General features: G+C 39.4%; 1 protein-coding gene across 10 annotated transcripts in view; it reads left to right on the top strand.

Moving 5' to 3' along the window:
• The window catches only part of Cd47 (CD47 molecule), a 60,023-nt gene extending 38,739 nt beyond the window's left edge, over positions 1-21,284 (top strand). For 3 of the 10 annotated variants that reach the window (XM_027412547.2, XM_027412538.2, XM_027412544.2), the window contains 7 exons: positions 390-497; positions 1,606-1,698; positions 2,683-2,775; positions 4,332-4,424; positions 6,862-6,938; positions 13,800-13,831; positions 17,688-21,284. In XM_027412547.2, coding sequence (XP_027268348.1) covers positions 390-497; positions 1,606-1,698; positions 2,683-2,775; positions 4,332-4,424; positions 6,862-6,938; positions 13,800-13,831; positions 17,688-17,706 — 515 coding nt within the window. In that variant the 3' untranslated portion in view covers positions 17,707-21,284. Of the gene's footprint in view, positions 1-389; positions 498-1,605; positions 1,699-2,682; positions 2,776-4,331; positions 4,425-6,861; positions 6,939-13,799; positions 13,832-15,096; positions 15,122-15,771; positions 15,805-17,687 lie in introns of all 10 variants that reach the window. The other 7 variants (XM_027412541.2, XM_027412545.2, XM_027412540.2 and 4 more) reach the window with 6 other exon arrangements.
• Positions 21,285-21,727: the final 443 nt, after the last annotated feature.

Here is a 21,727-nt window from a genome sequence, read left to right as displayed (position 1 = left end):
AAAACACTTTGATAGGTAGGGGAGTGGGGGGACTCTTAACTGGCATCTAGAATGTGGGGTGCAGGGATTCTGCTATACTCCATGCACAGATCCACTGCTAGGAGAGAAAATGAAAAGGGTTAATGATGCTTCAATTTAGAAAGCCTGTTATATGTGGTTTTATTGTATCAAGGGCAGGGAATAAAACGTCACCTTCACCTTCAGCATCCTCATTTACATAATGCATGACTTATAAAAATGCACTGGTTAGGGGGTAACTTGTCGATAAGGAATTATGCTTCTGAGGTTACTCACATATGTGAAGTTGTCAGTTTCTCTCTCACATTATGTGTTACCAAAATGGCATCACGTGTGACTGGGTTATGTAATTCTTTGTTTTTCTTTTTAAGCTCTTAAATATAAATCCACTCGAACGAATAAGAGAATCATTCTGCTGCTGGTCGCCGGGCTGGTGCTCACTGTCATTGTTGTTGTTGGAGCCATTCTTCTCATCCCAGGTAAGATGCTTGGGTACTGGGATCAGGACTTCAGGGTTGATGTGAGAGGCATCCCAAGAGGCTGTGTGTTGGTTTATAGGGTTGTTGTGACAGATTGTGACAAATGATGTGATCTCAAGCAATAGAAATTCCCTGGAGGACCTGGAGTCTCTCAAGGGCTGTAGTTCCCCTGGGGAAGAACCCTTGCTTTGCCTCTTCTAGCTCCAACTATTTACAGGCAGTCCTTAGAATTCCTCAGCTAGTAAAGCAGCCCATCACTGCTACTCCTGCCCTGGGTCCACTGTGTCTGTGTGAGGTCTCTCTCCCTTCTCCTCTCTCCACTGACAGGAAGTAGGCATTCAGGCACTCATTCAATTCGGGTAAGATCTTCCTTCCACATCTTTGGCTTAGTAGCCTATCTTTTTCACATTCAATATTCTATTCCCATTCTGCCACATGAGGTGGCACCAATAGTTTCTAGGAACAGGAAGGTGGGAATATAACCAGGGCCCCCAGTAAATCCACTATGGAGGCAGGCTTCACTGGCTAAGGTGTGGAAATGGGCGTGAATATGGGAGTCATATCTTTCTAAAGTAGTCAGTGCCACTGAGAGATTGAAGCATGAGTAGGAAAAAGTGGTTGGCTGCAGGTGGGAAGGAAAGCAGAGGCCAGGACTCACCATGGCAGCCCACAGAAGCCCACTGCCGTCTCTTGGGGAGACTTCCTCATAGGCAGATATTTCTAACACAGATTTGGCTGCATTTGCATCCAGGGCTGGGGAGGTGATGAAATCAGGAGACAATATGAAAGAGCATTTGGTTCGGGGACAGGCTGAATGCTGAGAATGAATGGATGGTGGATGGTAAGGGCAAGTTTATCATCTGGAATTTCATAAGGCAGTTAAAGAGTTAAAGCCAAATAAAGAATTCAACATATTGAGATACAAATCCTTTAGCTTGGCCTTAAATGTTAAAATAAGAATTACTTGTTTTGTGTGATTTTGGGGAGAACATTTTAAGCCTTTCTAGTGTATAATGTACCATTGAGGTTAAAACATTTAGTAGAATAAGTATGTAACTTCACAAAGAAGTATATAAGAAAATATTTTAAATATTTTTATTTATAACAGGAGAAAACCCTGTAAAGAGTGCTTCTGGACTTGGCCTCATTGTCATCTCTATAGGAACACTAATACTACTTCAGTACAATGTGTTTATGACTGGTGAGTATTTTTGTTTTGTTTTGTTTTGTTTTATTTTGTTTTTCAAGACATGGTTTGAGTATTTGTTCTTACAGTCTGATTTTTGCCTATTCACTTAAAAACCAATACCTTGGTGAAAATATTCTTGTATGGTTTTAACAGTTCAATAAAAGTTGCTTTATTAGATTGTCCATTGTATTCTTAGTGACATTTCCCATACAGATAGATTCCTAGGTTGTTAGATCTTCTCAACAATTATTTTATGAAAAGCAATTTTCTTGCATATTTGATGGAATTGGTATAATTTTAAAGTATGCTGTATAATTTTTAATGGTTATTTGCATATTCTAATTTTAGTTTTTTGTAGCTTTAAGTCAGTTTTCAAAGACTTTTTTTCTTATTTTCCTTAACCTTTTGCAATAAAAAGATTGGTTCTAGAAGATGGGGGTTATAAGTCACAAATTTTAGAAACATAGTTTCTTATTATTGGCAACACTGAAAAACATGGCTATTCTAACTATAAGCAATATCATTTCTGTGCATTTAGGTCCATTTTTGTTATTGTTAAAGAGTCTCATTTAGCACTGAGTCTTAGATCCTTTGGCTGTAGTTAAAGGTTAGTTAGAAAACCACAGATCCTGTCTACACACAGAGGTTATGTTTGTGTGGTATCTGCCCCTTGCACCTCGAACAGTTGTGTGCCTGTGGATAAGCCATGCATAGCAAGCCATTCATACCATACAGTTTATAAATGTAACAACAACATTATTTTGAGAATTTGGTTTAAAAAAAAAAAAAACCTGCCAGCCCTCTGAGGTGACTGATAATAAAAGCTTGCAAATGTGTGGTGAGTCTGGAGCTGACACTCCTGTGGAAAGGTTAGCTGGAAAACATGTCATCTGGTGAGGAACTGCAGTCCATCTTTGAGTGTGTCAAATGCCAGTAGGAGTAATTGCTTCATCAGTGTTCTCGACACGTTCCTATTGTGTCCTTTTCCTCCCTCAGCTTTCGGGATGACCTCTTTCACCATTGCCATATTGATCACTCAAGTGCTGGGCTATGTCCTTGCTTTGGTTGGACTGTGTCTCTGCATCATGGGTGAGTCACACTCTTTTGTGTTTCTGATTTTTGTTTCAGTTAAGTTAGAGCTCTTGCTTCCTCTTCCCTTTATTCTTATCTTCTTAAAAAAAAACAAAAAACAACAACAACTGTCTGGCCTTTTCTTTTAGAACAGTTGTGGATTGGTAGAGAAACCTAGTGGAAAGTACAGAGATTTACCTATGCCCCACCCTGTTTCTATTCCCCATCCACCCTCAGCTTCCCTCACCATTTCACACCAGAACAGTGGGTGAACCAACATGGAGACATCCTTACCAACCCAAATTAATAGCTTCCGTCATGGTTGTTGGTGTCCTACAGTATATTCTGTGGCGGTGACGGATATGCAGAGACATGTATGCCCATTGTGGTATCACCTGGAATAATCCCCCTTGTTCTGCTTGTTCGTCTGCCCCTCTCCCTAACCCCAGACATCACTGACCTTTTAACTTTCCACACAGTTTTGCATTTTCTGAAATGCCTTAGAGCTATATTTATAGTGATAGCGCAGGTCTTGTCTCCACACAATACAGTGTAGCCAGCCCCTAACAGAGCTTATGCTTGTGCCTTTTCACACAGGCTTCCTTCCTTTTTAAATAAGTCTTAAGTTTCCTCCATGTCTTTATATATATATAATATATATATATATATATATATATATATATATATCTTGATAGCTCATTAGTGCTGAAAAAAATATTGTTGCCATAATGTGTTTAGTATTTTGCATTCACCTACTGAGGGGCCATCCTGGTTGCTTTCCTCTTTTTGTGACAGATGAATAAAGCTACTGTAAACATCAATGAGCATGTGTTTGTGTGGATATAAATTTTCAGCTCTAGTTGGCTAAATACCAAGGGCTGTAATTTTTGCATTGTGTGGTAAGGTACAGCTAATTTTTGTAGCAAACTGGCAAACTCTTGTTTGGTAACACTATCAGGGAGCGATGATTTTGTATCTCTGCATATTTTTCAGCATTTGGAATTGTGAGCCTTTCTTTTTCCACACCGCCCCCCCACACACAAATACACTCACATACACCAGTGTGAATAGTATTTTCCTCTTTGCGACAAGAATGTTGCCTATATATGGGTTGTGGGATAACACTTCTAATAGTCCAACTATTGTGTCCATATCTGTGGGAGAACTTGTCAAATGACCAAGCTGTGCTGGACTAGCATCTTGGACTTTACACACTATTTTTCACTAATCTTGATATGGTAATGGTGCACTATGTTAAAATGTTTTTTTTTAATAATTAAGCTATTTTTACTGAGTTAGTAATAGAGATATTCTTATATTGTATACATGTAGGCGATGTTTTTACTGATCATCAGAGTAAGAAATACTATCCTTAAAGCTGGTATATGCAGGGTGTAAATGTGTACATCAGTGGTAGCACTATTTGCCTAGTATGTAAGTCTACTGAGTTGGGAATATTGCACCACCAAATACACCAACAGAAAAAAAATTATATTATAGTTATTGTTGATTCCTTTAAATTAAAATTTGTTTACTTTATATGCATTTCTAACAAAATTCCATTTGTTTTACAGCTTGTGAACCAGTGCACGGCCCCCTTTTGATTTCAGGTTTGGGTATCATAGCTCTAGCAGAATTACTTGGACTAGTTTATATGAAATTTGTCGGTAAGTTAATCTTACTTTTTAAGCCTCTGCAAAGAATTTCAGATACGTAACTTTAAAAAATGAGTTTTGTTAGGTCTTCCAGCTGAGGGTAGAAATCTACTGATATCTCAGCAATTAACAAGGGAGGAGGCATGTGTATTCATGCAGTTTGAGTTGCAAATTAAGAAAGAAAGTGGCTTTGCATACTACAAAGTATAGAACTTATTTTTATAAGCAAAAGAAGGCACCTTTGAAGGTTCCATTTTAAATTAGTATGAAAGATTCATTCCTTATTCCAGGATCCCCTTGTGGAGCTCTTTGTCCCTCTGCTCTTTGTGTACACTGCTTACACACACAGACACCCCTGCAGAGACAGGAACTGAAAATTAAAACCTGTCACATCTGTAATTTAATGTGCAATGACTTCCAATGCACTACTTTGAAAGCACTTCCAGTGAAAAACCAGTATATTAAAAGAGATCTTTAAATTCAAGATTTTATTGCAATTAAAACAATCAGTTTTTGGCCCAGCGTTGGTGGTACATGCCTTTAATCCCAGCACTCTGTGAGTTCGAGGCCAGTCTGGTCTACAGAGCGAGTTCCCGGGACAGGCTCCAAAGCAATACAAAGAAACCCTGTCTCAAAAAAACAAAACAAAACAAAACAAAAATTAGTTTTGGTAAGTATGGGCTTGCACGCGCCATTTGGTATTTAACCTGCCAATCTCAACTCTGGGATTCTGCATTCTTATTGTGGACATGTATACACAGAGACAAGTGTTTTTTGTGGTACCTGAACTAGAATGTACCTTACCTAAGCCACACCTGTCCCCAGCCATATTTATGACAGTCTCCCTTAAAAGAGGTACTTTGATGTGTGTGTGTGTGTGTGTGTGTGTGTGTGTGTGTGTGTGTGTGTGTGTGTGTGAAATATAGTAAACTCTTCACTGTGTGACAAGAAAATCAAAATTTAAAAGTCATTGAAACAAATCAGTATTTCCAATGTGCTTTCAGATGAATGCTTTCTAAAATCTAATAAAAAAGTTGATTGTAGTCAATAAATTTTTCATACTATTTATATAAGACTTTCAAGGAAATTTTTCCATTATTTCCAAACTTGATTTCTTAATTTCTGATCATGAAATTTGACCTATTATATTTTATATGCATATGTGTACATACATATGTTATTTTCTTTTAGCTAATGTTTTTATGTAAACAACTAAAATACTCCAAAGTCTACTTGCCTTTAGTTTTTGTGTCATAAGTATTGGTTGTTGCTTACTGAGTTTTCCTGACACTATACCACATAAACCCACAAAACACAACTAAGACATCTGTAGCAGGCTGGCACTCAGGAGCTGACTCTGATGCCTTGAATTCTGATGCATAGTCTATTTTTGTTAGTCTTCCAATCAGCCTCTGTCTGGACTTGAAGGCTGACACTGCTGATTTTGTTCCTCCCATGAATGCTAAGAACAGTATGTGACCTGCAGTATTCATGTAACCCCAATGTAGAGGGATAGGTGTGTCTGGCTGATGGTCAGCTCTCTGCTCTTTTTCCTCTGTGTCTGGAATGCATCCTTTTGTTCCCCGGCTTCCATAGCTGGTCATAAGTGATGTTCAGCATAGCTGCCATGAGAATTGTCATCATCCAGTGGCTGACTTCTGCCTCTGCTGTCGCATTTACTCCATGGCTTAAGTCCCTGTGGAGCCTTAAACCCATTGTAATTGCACGTTATTGTGATAAAAGTGAAATCGAACTACCCAAAGATTTTTCATCATTATGATAGTGTACTAGATGAATATGCTGTATGTAAGCTAAGAATTGAGTCTAGTTGACATTTTGAGACTATTCTAAATTAACTTTTCAAATCAACTTGTCTGACCCCAGAGTGGAGAGAGACACCTTCGGTCAGTTGAAAGGCAAGAAGAAAAGGTACAAGATGGCTGCTTTTTAGATACTGTGGTAGACTAGGACAATGAATGTGTTTTGCTTATGTGTTCTGACTGCATATAATCTGAACATATGCAGATTAAGGTTGCAAATTTGAGCATTTTTATGAGGAAGTGAAAGTTGTGTTTCCAAAGTAATTCCTGCTCATTGAAGGCACCATTGTAGAAGTGGGGGACTTTTGATTTAAATGCAATGAAATCCTCACATACTTTAAAAAAATTTCTCTTTCTAAAGGGAGTTAATACCCCTGTGTGAATGATAACTTTTATATTTTTCATTATTTCTGAGTTTAAATTTGTAGCCTTAATTGCAATTTTAAGGGATATGATTTTAACTTTTGCTTTCTATGACAAAATAAATTTTTTAAATTACATTGTATTTTTCCTTATGAGAAGGATTTTAATTTTATGAAGTCAGAAAATTATAATAGCTTAATATGAGCATATAAGAAAGATTAATGGGAACTACTACACTCGCTAAAGCAGAGGCTGTTTCTGTGCAGGGCACCTGAAGTCATTAGTCTACGTGGCACAAGAGTTGTTTCCAAAGCCATTACCATCCAGTGCAATATATGAGCAGGTACAACCGTTCTGGTTCAAATCAACTTGGTAGCAGTCAGAACCATGCCTGCTACCACATCTCAGATATTCTGAAATGATACAGAAACACACATATATTATGTATGCATTTATTCAGATATATTTTCTTGTCCATTGTTTATAAGATAGATAGAAATCACTGGAAAAATCGTTCTTGAGGAATTGAAAGCCTGAAACTATATTTATGTCATGTAGTCAGGTATTTGAGAGTGAAAACAACATACCAAGAATCATTACAAGACTGCAAGCAAACATGTGTGGAATGCTTAAAGCTTTTGATTTAAAAAAAAAATAGATGACTACCAATGCCTAGGCTCCTGACACATGATAGGGACAAATCATCCCCATTCTTTATCACATGACTTATATCCCCATTAGAGAGAATTAACTCGGGTACAGCTAGTTCTATAACATCCAAGGATGGTGACTTACTAGTGTCCTTCATAGCATACAGTGTGCCTATAGTTCTGTTTCAGAATGAGCTAGGCAAATCAGACTTGAAAATAAGAATTTAGCAGCCGTCAAGTGCTCATGGAGAGGATGGTAGAAGCACCACAGAGCACTTCTTGGTATTACTTACAATGAACGCATTTATGAGCGTGAATATAACTTTACAATGTTTTGCAGTACTCCTGGGGAGATGAAAAGTCTCCACTTCCCATAGAAAAACAATGGCAGATAAAAGCACACAGAGTCTCCAAAAACAATTTGGTGAACCAGTGAGTTTCATTGGGGTTACTTTCAGGATCAGAAATGTCTCAAAATCAAAAGCCCACTCCAGCATGGGTGACAAACAGCCCATGAAAACTGGAACCGTATACAGCCTTCAGGTAGCTTGGTGGGTTGGAGTGTGCTGTACACTTAGCTCAGTTGGTCCAAGCTCCTCTCAGGCAGCAAGGATGACCTGTTTCTTCCAGGTGGCTTGTTTGGTCAGAGTCTCTTGGAGGCAGCTCAGTCTGTCTTGAGAGTGACTCCCAGCAGTCTTTGCTGCTCATATCAGCTTGGCAGAGGGAGGAGCCTAGTGAATTTGGTCAGTTTCATGGACTTCCAGAGCGATTTTGATTTTTTCACTCCTTGAACTAAGGAGCTTCTCCATGGGTTGGTGGAAGTTTTAAACTTGGGAGGGAACTGCTATACAACACCCTTCCTATTACCAGTCAGTTATTTAGATCGCTCTTTTACTTTATAAAACTTAAATATAGGGGATGGTACCTGTAAGTTGTAGAGCCAGTGTCTTTGATAGTCCTTTAGGACATTGGGGTGGCTGCGGTATACCTCAATCTGATTCACTCTCTACCTCTTTGAAAGGAGGTCGGATACCTTTCTGTTGAATGCCTTTCTGTTTGAACGCAAGGAACAAACCCTCCCTGGGTGCCACCACAGTGAGAGTCATTCGTTTAGAGGCACCCCTGGCTCTCACACAGACACAGGGCTCATGAGGGCAGGTACATACAGGGTTTCACAGAGTAGGGTAGATACGTGGCTGAGGTGTTTGTAGGACCATCGCTTCCCTCTCAGTAAATAGCAGTGATTGACGCTTTTTTTGTCCTTTACGGTCACTGGAACCCTGCCCTGCCATCTTCATTGTTAGCAGCTACCTTATCTTTGCCGCTAAAGGTCCCTATTTTATATTTCCAAATTTGATTTATATTTCACTTTCAGTAGTCAGGCATGTACATTACATAAAACTTAGAGCTCAGCAGTAATTTACAGTATCATTGCTTGTGGTGAGTGAATTAAGTTAGAGAAGCTTGGGAAGAATTTCTACTGAGATATTTATATATTTATCAGAGTCAAACATTGCGTGTGTGGGTGTGGGTGTGTGTGTGCATGTGCGTGTGTCTGTGTATGGGCATGTATGTGTGTGAGTATTGTGTGCATGTGTGCATGCCCATGTGTGTGTGGGTGTGTGTGTGTGTGTGCATGTGTGCATGCCCTGTGTATGTGTGTGTGCATGTGTGTGTGCGTGTGTGTGTGCATGTGTGTGTGAGTGTGTGTGTGTGTGTGCATGCCCATGTGTATATGTGTGAGTGTGTGTGCCTGCCCATGTGTGTGCATGTGTGTGTGAGTGTGTGTGTGTGTGTGCATGCCCATGTGTATATGTGTGAGTGTGTGTGCCTGCCCATGTGTGTGTGTGAGTATGTGTGTGTGTGTGCATGTGTGCATGCCCATGTGTGTGTGAGAGTGTGTGTGTGCATGTGCATGCCCTGTGTATGTGTGTGTGCATGTGTGCATGCCCGTGTGTGTGTGTGTGTGTGTGTGTGTGTGTGTGTGTGTGTGTATGTATGTATGCATGCCCATGTGTGTGTGTGTGAGTATGTGTGTATGTGCATGTGTGCATGCCCATGTGTGTGAGAGTGTGTGTGTGTGTGTATGTGAGTGTGTGCGTGCGAGTGTGTGCGTGCGAGTGTGTGTGTGCATGCCCATGTGTATGTGTGTGTGTGTGCATTCCCATGTGTGTGTGTGTATGTGTGTGTGCATGTGTGCATGCCCATGTGTATGTGTGTGACTGTGTGTGTGTGTGTGTAGTTTCTCATTTTTTCCTAAACAGTGAACTTTAACTCAATGCCCCTTCTTATATCAACAAACAAATTTCTTGAGAATCCGGAGTTACTCAAATCTTGCAGTTGTCAGTGACTTCTTTTTAAGAAAAACAAGTTTTAGTTGATTTAATTCTCGAAGATGCTTACTTACTAGTAGGAAAGATTAATTGCTATTCAGTTATCTGTGGGTCAGAACGTTTTAGCATTATCATCTTAACAGTCCACACCAGCAAAGCCGAGGATACAATCCATTCCTCTCTCTCTTTAAGTAATACTGTTTCATTTTATATGCGTACTGACTGTATTTACATCATATCTGCCCTACCTCTCCTCCCTCCAACCCTCTGGTGCCCCTCCTCAAATTCATAGCTTCATATGCATTAACTATTATTGTTAGACATATGTGTGTGCACATGCATGCACACACACACACACATTGGTGTAAATTTATAAGCACAGCCTGCTGGGTTTATTTAGTGCTGCTCACGCATATATGTTTATGGCTGACTCCTAGGGATTCGATCATCTAGCAGGAGGCTTATCCCCAGAGAAGACTGATCCTCCCTCAGTAGTCATGAGTTGCCTGTAGCTCTTAATTTAGAGAAGAACCTCTAAGATTTCCCCCATCCATGTTGTCATGTCAACCGATAGCTGTCTTCGTTCAGGTCCAGTTAGGCAACCATATTGTTGTGATTTCATGGGTGCAACTTCCCTATTATATAAAAGACACTATAAGCAAGTGTCATTACACAAAATGGTGCAGCAAACATCCTTGTCATCTGGCTTTTACAGTCTTTCTGCCTCCTCTTCTTCGATGTTTACTAAGCTGCATACTAAGATGTAGGCATAGGGATTATGGTGTAGATGAATGAATCAGTAGAGGTTGAGCACCCAATGGTCATTTGTTCTCTGCTAAACTGTAGGCATAGGGATTATGGTGTAGATGAATCAGCAGAGGTTGAGCACCCAATACTCTCTGCTAAGATGTCGTTGTAGGGATTATGTTGTAGGTATAGGGATTAAACTAAATTGTTCTCTGCTAAACTGTAGGCATAGGGATTATGTTGTAGATGAAACAGTTGAGGATGAGCACCCAGTAGTCAATTGTTCTCTGCATGTTGACCATTTGTTTCTTTCTGTAATCACCTCCATTTGCTTCGGAAAGAAGGTTCTTTGGTGAGAGGTGGGAGCCAAATGGTTTTGCTTTAGGAGAAGTGGCAATAGTCGGTTCTCTTCTGGATCATCAGTCTCACCTAGCTATGCTGGCTAAGCTTAGCTTAGTCAAGTATGAATTCCCTCCTCTTCAGCAGGCCTTAAGTCCAATTAGACAGCCGCTGGTTACCCCTGGTATGTAAGTGCCACTACACCTGCGGGTATATCTTGCTGTTATGTGGCTCATAGGGGCTACAGCTAGGCAGAACTGTTGGTTACTTTTCTCCTTTGGCAGCATTCATAGCTCCTAACTGTACCCTGAGAGCTTAATCTTTAAGAAACAGGCTTCCAGGTTTGTCTAGCTTGATTCCTTCCAGTCCTCTGTCCAGTGTGTGTTGTCTTCAACTATAGCATCTTAACCTTCAATTTTGAGGAGATAACCAAGGGCCACAGCAACAGCCTATATTGTTTTGGGAGTTCTTAAACTCCCCTGATGAACAACTTGAAAGGAGATTTCTCATAGTGGAGTTTGGAGTACATAGTATAGCTTTGGGGAGAATATTATTACTGTTAGACCCCCAGAAAACCAGGTATCCGGGGTCCCAGGCCACCACCGCGGTCACCCCAATCACCAGGCAGATTCAAGAGCTTGCTGCAAACTGCATGAGGCTTTATTGTTTTTTAAGGAGCTAACCCCATGTCAACTCGGGTCTTTCACCCACCCGTCATGGCGGATGGCTCGCAAAAGACAGCTCGAACTGGCTGCAGAGAGAGATCTTGTAGGGCATCATAAGGGGAGTGTCATGGCTGCCAAAATGGGGAGCTGGTCCCTTCGTTACCCCAAGTGGTATGACTTCATTTAAACTATATGCGTGCATATACACATACATAATTGTAATAAACATAAAATAATGATTCCCTATGGCTTTCCCAAAATCTTTATGGTTACTGATCCCTATTAATTCTTTGAAAATTTCATACATGTTCAATGTATGTTGATCATATAGACCCCCCCAACTATCTCCCTTGAACTATACGTGGGACTCATTAACCTATTTTTCTCCTGACTCCATGTCCTCTTTTTTTTTTACCACTTTAAAATGATAAAATAAAATAATAAAATAATAATGATAATGATAATAATAACAATAACGATAATAATAATAATAATAATAATAATAATAATAATAATCTCCTGAGTCCAGTTCTTGCTAACCAAATGTGCATGGGCAATATTTTTGCCAGTAATAATTAATGATGATAATGGTAGTCTCCTGAGTCCAATTAGTGGAGCCACATCCCCAGAGAAAACTCACTTTCCCCTCCCTCAGTGACCATCACCTGCCCATAACTCTTCATCTAGGGGTGAAGGTCCTATGAGTCCCTCCCCAACCGTGCTGGAATTCTGGCTGGCCTGAACTCATGAAGTACTTGTGTAAGCACTGCCTCTGCTGTGAGTCTGTGTGTCTGTCAGTGCCATCAGAAGGTAGCATTTCACAGCTGTCCTGTCTATCCTCCAGCTCTACAGTCCTTCCTGTTCACTCCTCCAATGTGATCACTGAGCCTTGGTTGGAGAGAGGTTGATATGTGACTGAGCACTCCCAGTCATTGACTCTCGGCACTCTGACCAGTTATGAGTCTGTATTAACCCCTATCAAATAACTGCAAAAAGAAGCTTCTCTGGCCAAGGTTGAGAGTGGCCCAAATCCATCTTCCAAATGTGTTCTCAGCTAAACATCCTTTTTTTCTATTGTTTTTGAATATCTGCATACATTACAGTGCTAGCTCACTCTTTCAATTTTATTATTGAATGTATTCTATTACATTTTTGTACACACACACACACACACACACACACACACACACACACACACACTGCATTCTGATTGCTATCACCTGCCCCCATCAGCTCACTCTCCTCCCTGCAAGTTTCTTTGCCATATTCATCACCAAGTTTCCAGTTGTTTTTATTTATCCTCTTCTAATAGTAGTGGTAATGGGATATTTGGTGGCTTGCCAGCTGCAGTTTTCCTGTTTGAGAAACTCTGATCCCAGTCATCTTTAGAAGCTTGCTGAGTCTGCATGGGCAGGGTGGGGGATTTTGGCTGTCCTGGGCCTGCCTTTGACTGCTAGCCAGTGGGGTTTTGGTGGAACCTTACAAACCCTAGCCCTGTGTCTCAGCAGTCCACATGACTTGGAAATGATTCTGCTTCACTCCCATCTTAAGACCTCATTGTGCATTCTTCTGTTGCTCTCTGAATGCTTGTACTGTAAAAATTATCTTGAAAAGTTTGGATTTCTCGAATTGAGATAGGTGGTGGAGTAGGAAATTATAGCCAGTGAGTCATTGAAAGAATGTTGCTGGTCATGTTTCCCTGTCTTTGGGATACTGGCCATGAGGGAGAGACTGGCTTTGATTGCTTTATCTATGGTTTCCTTGCCTGGTTTTACATGGAAGTTTTCTTTCTTACCAATCAAAGTTGCTCTTTTCCCTCTTGTCATTTAGTTCATGCCCCCTATTCTTGAATCTTCATTAGCTAATCTTTTCAGAAGCAGCGAAGGGAGCAATCAGAATGCTAAGGAGGAATATACACAGAAGAGGCCCTGGTTGGTCTGAAGCTAACTGTCTGGGATGACTCTAAGCTTGGCAGGATCATCATGCTTTCTCTGTTAGTTTGTTAGCTGCCTAGAGCTTTGAAGACTGGGAAGGAGAGAAAGGAAGAGAAGGCTGCTAGACTAGGAATGAGAATGGTGTGCTAAAGGAGATGGTCTCCAGAGGAAGTTACTCATTGCCACATTCTGTCCATCCCAGTTGAGAAATAGGCAGAGACTGGACCCTGGTAGGAAAGAATAGTTGACAGGATCTTCCAACACTATGTACAACAGGTAACTGACATGAGAAAGACGCATGCACATGAGCAAGTCTGTTTATGTTGCTGTAGGCATGTTACTCGCTTCCTCTCTCCTATCAGTGTGTGTGTGATCAAGAGTCCTCTGTAGTTTTCAAACAGACCATGAAAGCTAGAACTCCTTCACTAGAGTATTTAGCACATTCTGGTTTTAGCCCTGATCATGTTATCTTAAAATTAAGTATTGTATTGCTTCATTTACTTTATTTATTGAATTTATATTGTTATTTATACCAGCTTCCAACCAGAGGACTATACAACCTCCTAGGGTAAGTTCAAGTTTATTAAGTGACCTAAGAATGATTGTGTGATGAATTAAAATAAGGGGTTGATAATTGGAATAATGAACTGTTTTGCTCTCTACTCAACGTGACATCCAATTAAGACAATGTTGAAGCCATCTCACGGCCTGTGCCTGAATGAGCCTTATTCTATTGTAAGACTTACCTTGGGACATTTAAATACCTATGAGATAGGAGAAATGATCCCATAAGATTGTACTCAGTTTATATATCCAGAATTGGGAAGTGTCTGAGAAGGAACGTTGCTGTCTCTTCCATCAGAAGGAAGCTGATTCCAGTATATCTCCTGACATGTTGGTTTTGCTTGACTTGAATTTATAGAATGACAGTTTCAAGCATGACATTAAGGAAGAGAAGTTTGTGCTAAACTGATTTCATTTAAAAATATAGTTTCTAAGGTATATGTTGTTGAAAAAAAAATCTGTTCCAAATAATGACTCCCTCGTTTTATTAGCACTTTTCTTTCCCAAAAATATACTACAAGTCTCATTGTATCTGCCTGCCTTCATAAATTCTTTGGGAAACTTCTAACAAAAACAGCAAATTCAGGAAGAGATGTATGAGGGGAAGGAAAAAAAGCCGGAAACTACTGTATTGACTCACCACAGTGACAGACCTGAGAGTTCTTACCTGGAATTAAGATCCGAAGGGGACTGTGTTGTAGTCAGCTTCCTGTAAATGACAACTAACCGATAAATCTGGCAGCCTCAAAGGACACACCCAAAGGACAGGCAGGGGCACAGTGTGTTAATGTAGTTCAGCCTTTCAGCCTGAAGAGACTGGTGTCATAGCTACATTAGTCACAAGCAGTCAGCAGTTTTCCTAGTGCCTCTTAGAGATAACCTGACCAATGGACCGTTAAATCCTAACAATTTCTTGCTGCTACTGAGTTCAATTTGCATGATGTGAAGATGATTTGGCTTCGCTACCATCTCTTATTTAACTGTATTTTCTGTTACTGCAATTTGCATGTTTGTACATTAATACTTTCATGAGATTTCTTGAACTAAGAATAGTGGGTGGAGTGGGAAATTTTTCCAGAAAAACGACTAAGAGAATAATATGGTTATTATTAGACTATTAACTAGCCTAGGGAAGCCTTGTTTCATTAGCTTTTGCTGTCTTGTTTTGCTTTTAGACCATAGGAGTCTCTGCTTATGATAGTGTAAGTTCTTAGCATAAAAGACAAAATAATGTTTATTTTATGTAAATATATTTTAAATATTTTCCAGAAAGCTGTAGAGGAACCCCTTAACGGTATGTGATTATTATAAACTTAGTAGTTTTGGTCAATTAGCAGATCATAATTTAAACTGATCCTCAAAGACATTAGAATGCCCACCTGTACCTTGGGGAAGAATCTAATTTGGGAGTGTTGTTTGTTTGCTTGCTTTTTCGTTCATGAGTTCTCTTGCCTTGATCTCTTGATTCTCTCTTGATTATTCATCAGAAACTGGTAGTGTTGCTTTTGTAATGTTCTCACTGTCCTATGCTATAGTAGTTGCTTACTTTAGCAAAGTGACATGTGGGCAAGGGGATCATTGACCTCTCTACACTGGACAAGTTGAAGTGTCACACCCACAGTGGAGGAAAATCTCAGTGGCTTCTAATTTTTAATTTTTAATTTTAGAAAAATACAGGTTGCTACCATCGAGTGATACCAAAATGTTTCCCTTACTTTCTATGTAAATCTAGATCTGTATTCCCCAGTAAGTCTGCTTGCTTTTATGGATGCTGTGGGTGTGAGGCCTAGAAATACATCCCAATGAATGATAGCCTCAAATGAATCTAGCTGTCTATTTGAGGAATAGTGTTGTTGCATATTTGTTTGTTTTGAGATTATTTCTAACTGTGAAATCATACTAACTTGCCTTCTTACTAATTGCCTGCTTATTACTAATCCTTAGCATTTAAAGAGTCAAAAGGAATGATGAATGATGGTAAGTATAAAATTTACCTGTCGTTGTACACTGATTGATGCATGGACATTAGAAAGAAAGCAAAGAGCTTCTCGAAATTACAACTTTTTAGAAAATAAAAGGGACAAAGATGATCATGAATGTCCACATTTTTTGATGTTTAAAACAGATCTAGTTTGATATTGTTTTCTTTCTTTTATCTACCATGGTGTCATTTTTCTGTAGGTGGGTAAGAACAAAAACTTGCAGGGTCTCATCAATAGGAACCTCCTGATTCCTCAGCCAAGCAGTAGCTGCCTTTGATAAACATGTTTCAAGTCATGCACCTGTTTATTGAACCTTTTATGGGGTGTGCAGACACTCTGGCATAAGTTTGTCTCACCTTGACAAGGTTTCTTTTATACTCATGAGTATGATTGTTATCGCCTGTGACACTGGGAGTGATATATCCACTTTTCCAAGCAGGACCCTAACTCCAACCTCATGGGAAAGGATTAAAGAGAAAGAGACTTCCTTACTCCCCAGAGCCTTTCCCTCTTTTTTGAACACCAGCTCAATAGCAACATAGTTTCCTGAATATGCCCAACATATGTACTTGTTAATTCTAACCCAAGAAGCCTGTGATCCTTCAACCTAATATATACACTTTTTCAACCTTAATATACTATGATTCTCTAGCTCCATGAGCATTTAGGAACTAACTACATTTGTATTTTTATCCTGTTTTCAAAAGCGTCTTCACACCATTAGTACTTGAAACCATTGCCTGCTCCACATTTTGCTATTGTAAAGTCTGTGACCTGCAGATTCACCTCCATAACAAAGAACTAACACAGTTAGTTCGGGTAACACAGGAGGCCATCTTCCCCAGAGCACAATTAACTTCTACATAAGATTAAAAACACTTCGAACATGGGTTGGGTGAGCTAAATTTAAAACGGTGCTCAGGCATGTGTTTAACGGGAAGTCCAGAATGGTCCCATAGTTACAAGCTTTTGTCATAGCTTTCAAATGTGTGTTTCGATACATGAGCCACTGCTACCTAAAAATAGTGTTTGTAATGGGAATAAGTGTAAAGAAATGCCAGGATTCCTGGCATGGTTTTATCATGTTTGCCCTGTGTGTCTTGTTTTCAAATATTCAGTTCTTTCTTTTACCCACCATGCTGTCATTTTTCTGTAAGTGGATTTAAAAAAACAACATAAACTTTTCTCCATTTGCAGAAAACCAGTGTAAAAACCTTCAGTGCCTCTTTGTTAATCTTCTTTAAAATGTGACTTTTTAAAAGTCACTGTATCAGGAGATAGCATAGAGAACTATTGTTTTTTGTTGTTGTTTTTTCTTTCTTGTTTGTATAGCACATGAGGTCTGTGATGACCTTGGGTACACCCTGAATTTTGGCCACATTTAGCTGATCACAGTTGGTTTTTTAAATATCTGGTGAGGGGCTCTGTCTTCTAACATCCATTCAGGGCTCATGGTGTGCCTTGTCATACTGAATGAAGTTCAAGGTGCCATCTGCTTTACCTACGCCAGATCACAAGTCTGTTTCACTTATGTTAACTGAATGGTGTAAATCGAAAGTGAATGTGATAGAATATTATTCTTGGATCAATAACTTCTGCTTTGAAAAATCAACATCTCTTGCCTTTTGTCAAGTTAACCCAGCAAACCAAGATTATCAGTCTGTGTTGAATTTATTTTCATTTGTCATTGGCATTTTACTTAGCAAAGCAAAAAGGCTAGTGATTTGCCTGATTTCTCTCTGTGACCTTTACAGATATATTCCCATTAGTTTTGATATAACATATCTGAAACAGTTTCATGTTTAGAAACAGATTGTGACTTAATACATAGGAAGTAGACATCAGGAGTGATGAAATGTCAACGTTTCTATTTTCCAGAATAAGTGAGGGGAAGTGATGAACTGTTCCTGCAGAGTCAGAAGTAAAGGAATACATTTGTGTTGAAGCACCATGGTCTTGCTGACTCAGCTGGGAAGAAGAAAACAAATAAACAACAGTAACTGACTTTCTCATCTATGAAAGAACATGTCATTGACCCATAGATGATTATTACAGTTAAGTTTATATTCAAAGCAGCTGTGATTTACTTAATAAAAGAATCATGATTGTGTTGTGTAACCAATTGAAATCCATTTTTCTATTGTTTCTACTCAACTAGGGGCAAAAGTATCAAGGGCAACTTCCAAGAATGATGCTCGCTAGATCCTTGAGTCTCTGGACACTGGGTTTAAATCAATTCTGGACGAGACTTGCTTAGCATTAACCTGATGGTTATCCAGAGATACCTACGAAAAACAGTGGTATCCAGCAAGCCTTAGTAAACTCAGGTTCCCAGCAGCTTTGTCACTTATGCTGCTTGCTGAATAATGTGACTGCCACTGCCAGGACCTACGGATAGAGACTGAGGTAGACAAATGAATTTGGCAGACAAATCTTGTATGCCCCCTATGTGTGCTATGATAGATGGCACTAATGTCTTCATTCTTGGGGGTTGCCTCCATTTACACCCCTCCCTTTGACACCCCAATTTTGGATATTTTTTTATAGATGTGCTTTTTTTCTTTCTTTCTCTCTTTCTTTCTCTCTTTCTTTCTTTCTTTCTTCCTTTCTTTTTGTTTTTGCACATGACTCTTTCGCACCCTTGTCCTGCCCTGCTACTTGCGTTTGAGGTATAAGATGGAGTACCTTTGCTCCTCTTCAAACATGGGCCTGTGACACAGTAGTGTCAGTTGCAGAAAGGAGCCAGACTTATTCTCCAAGCACTGTGCTCACTCATACTTTTCAGCAAAAGAAAATAGCTATGGTTGTAACATATGTATTCCAGACCTCTGGTTTGAAGGCCAAATCTGAGATGTTTCTTCCCATGTTTTCTGATCGGAGGCATGACAAAGCAAGACTGAAATCTGATCTATGCGTCTCCTGCATGGCAACATGTGTCTCCATCGGGCCCTAGCAAGGCCAGCGGAGGAGGGTTTACGCCTGTTGTCTCTTTGTTGCATGATGAACACTCATCACCTTCCTCCTGTATCCTGCCTCCTGCCTCCTCCTCTTTCCCTAAGTTTGAAAACAAAGCCACCCCATTCCCTACCCGGTTAGCAGAAAATCAACGTCCTGACAGTTGTGATCGCATGGAGTACTTTTAGATTATTAGCACTTGTTTTGACCTCGTTTGTGGGCGTGTTTGTATGTGCACATGTATAAGGTAGGCACATGCATCTTCTGTCCCCCCAAAGTGAGGCCTCAACAGAAGAGCAAATGCTGACTTTGTGCTTTTAGTAAATACATTTACAAACAAAGGTCCTTATTGGGTGGAATTATATTTGATGCAAATATTTGATCAGTTTAAAACTAGGTAATGTGCCAAGCTTTTTTGACTGCTCACCAGTGCCCTCTTAAAAAAAAAAAAATACCAGTAATGTTTCCTGTTTGTGTAACAAGGCATTCGTATTTGTGTTTGCATTACTAGTGGTTATTTCTTCTTAGTCCACTGAATGTTTCCATGTGCCTCTTGTATGCCAAATTTATTGTCATCTTTCATGTAGGGACCAAGTGGTTTGTTCATGGCAAACCTAAACTTATGACCTGCTGAGGCCTCTCAGAAAACTGACCACACTACCAAGATAGTGCTTCTAAAGAAAAGTAGGTTTCCTCCCTGATTTTGTAGCTGTTCTAAATATTTGTGTAAAAAGAGGGAGCTGAATGCCTTTATACAAAACCGATGGCTCCCGATGCTCTCCTTTCTCCTTCTGAAAATATTTAGACTTTGCTCATATTGTCGGTTACTTTGAAATCAGTTTTGATAAAGAGAGCAAAAAGCAGACTTGGAACAGATCCAAATTTTCCTATTCTCTATTAAGAGAGTCAGGTGTGAAAATCTTTATAGTCATTTTTTTTTTCAAACTAAAGTTGTACCTTTTAATATGTAGTCAATGCCCCTCTGCTTGGGCTTCAGTCCTGGGTCTTAACCAGCTGTCATGTTGTCTTTGTTGCCTGCCATTTGAGGCATTGAGTGCCCCAGACAGTGCCACTGGTGATAGCCAGGGAAAGACAAAATGAATTTGACTCTTGTTCTTAGTTATCAACTTCTCTGTATAAGGGACTACAGCAGCAAAGAGTCCTCCTGCCTGGGCATTATTGGGCCAGTTCACCCTCTTTAAATCAAACCCGAAATGGCTCCCGGATCTTATCCTAGCAGATTTAAATTGCTAACAATATTGTGGGCTGCATGCATCCGTTTTGCCCCACAATGTGTTTTTTCTCTCTGATCCCAATTTCTGCTGTCATTATCCTCTATTCGGTTTTTATTTATTATCCTCTCTCCATTTATACAATAGTATGGAGGGATGCCATTTGTCATTTTCCAAAACACTTTTTCCAGCCTTTATGGCTGAGTCCCATTTTTCTTCTCTTTCAAATCGTTGTGCTTCAGCCTTTACCTGTCACTGCCTGTACTTTGCAGCCTGTCCCCATCAGTCTGGGGGCTCTCTCATCTCTCACTTACCCTTCCTGGTGCTTCATGTATCCCTGCTTAGCTCTGTTGGAGTTTTTGTCTTATTCTTCTCACTGGACTTTAAGAATTCCTTCAACAACAGAAGTGTGGCTTTCCTTTCTTCCTTTTCTGCCTGCAGTGTTCTGCATACATAGTAGACACTCAGTACAAAAGTTTGATGACAAGAGTTGCCTGCACTTAGATTTCTCTTTTTAATAGGGTGAACTAGAGGTTTTCTTTCTTTCTTTTTCTTTTATTTTTCTTTCTTCCCCTGACAAATTTCACATGTTTTGAAAATTATATGAGATTAATTATAAGAGATACACCTGAAAATTCCAAGTCTGGTCTGTTGAAATCATTGAGAATATCAGACTAAAAGTCATGGAGCTGTATCATAAATAATAGGCTCTCTTTCAGGATGTTGTAGTCAATATAGTGGCCAAATTGTATTTGAGTTAATAAAACTGGAAAAGTGGTGAATTCACTCTGCTATTATCTCATTAATAAGAGTTCAGTTGTATATCCTTGTCTAGGTTTATCTTGTCTTACAGTGGGTATTCAAAAATGGCCGCCAGAGGACATGTATAAATACAGGCACCTGTTTGCCCAGGGTTGGGAACTAGAAAAAAAAAAATGTCTGGCTACACTTTGTCTTTTTACTTTATTTAACTGAGGGTTTATTTAGAGATGAGTGTTAAAAATCTCTTAATCGCCACACCCACTAGACGTCTTGTTAAATCATCTTCTGTGGCCAAAAGGGATGACCCAAGATAACTTTAAAAAGATAAGCGGTACCCAGGAAATTGTCCTGCCTATGACTTTGATCGCCCTTCATTATGACCGTTTAATAGTGAGTTTTCCACCTGTCTGGTATTTGGAGGAAAAGAAAGGGCATTTTTAGTAAGCCTCTCTGCAAGATGGTATCAGTGCAGTCTTCAGGGTGTCATGACAGATGACAGAGGAAAACATTTTTGATTTTTATTAAACAGAACATTACTTACAGAAAGCCATTGTTGAGAATTAGTTCCCACATCATATAAATATCCATTAACCATTCTAAATTGTAAGAGGACTCGGTGTTGCTATGTGCAAGGTACTCTCCTGGGAGCCTTTCTGCATAGCAATTAAAGGTGTGCTATTTGTCAGTAGCCATTTTTTGCAGTAATTTAAAGACCAAAGTTGTTTTACAGCTGTGTTACCCTTAAAGGTTTTTTTTTATGTATTAAATCAATTTATCACTGTTTGAAGCTTTGAATACCTGCAATCTTTGCCAAGATACTTTTTTATTTAAAAAATAACTGTGTAAATACTACCCTGTAATATTATATATACTTAATAAAACATTTTAAGCTATTTTGTTGGGCTATTTATGTTGCTGCGGCGGCAGACCACAAGCAGATTTCTGAGAAATTTTGTTTTTAGTACATTT

Source organism: Cricetulus griseus, chromosome 4, assembly GCF_003668045.3.
Source record: "Cricetulus griseus strain 17A/GY chromosome 4, alternate assembly CriGri-PICRH-1.0, whole genome shotgun sequence".
NCBI lineage: Eukaryota > Metazoa > Chordata > Mammalia > Rodentia > Cricetidae > Cricetulus > Cricetulus griseus.
Note: the sequence above shows the minus strand (reverse complement) of the source record. Positions and strands in the feature narration are given on the sequence as shown.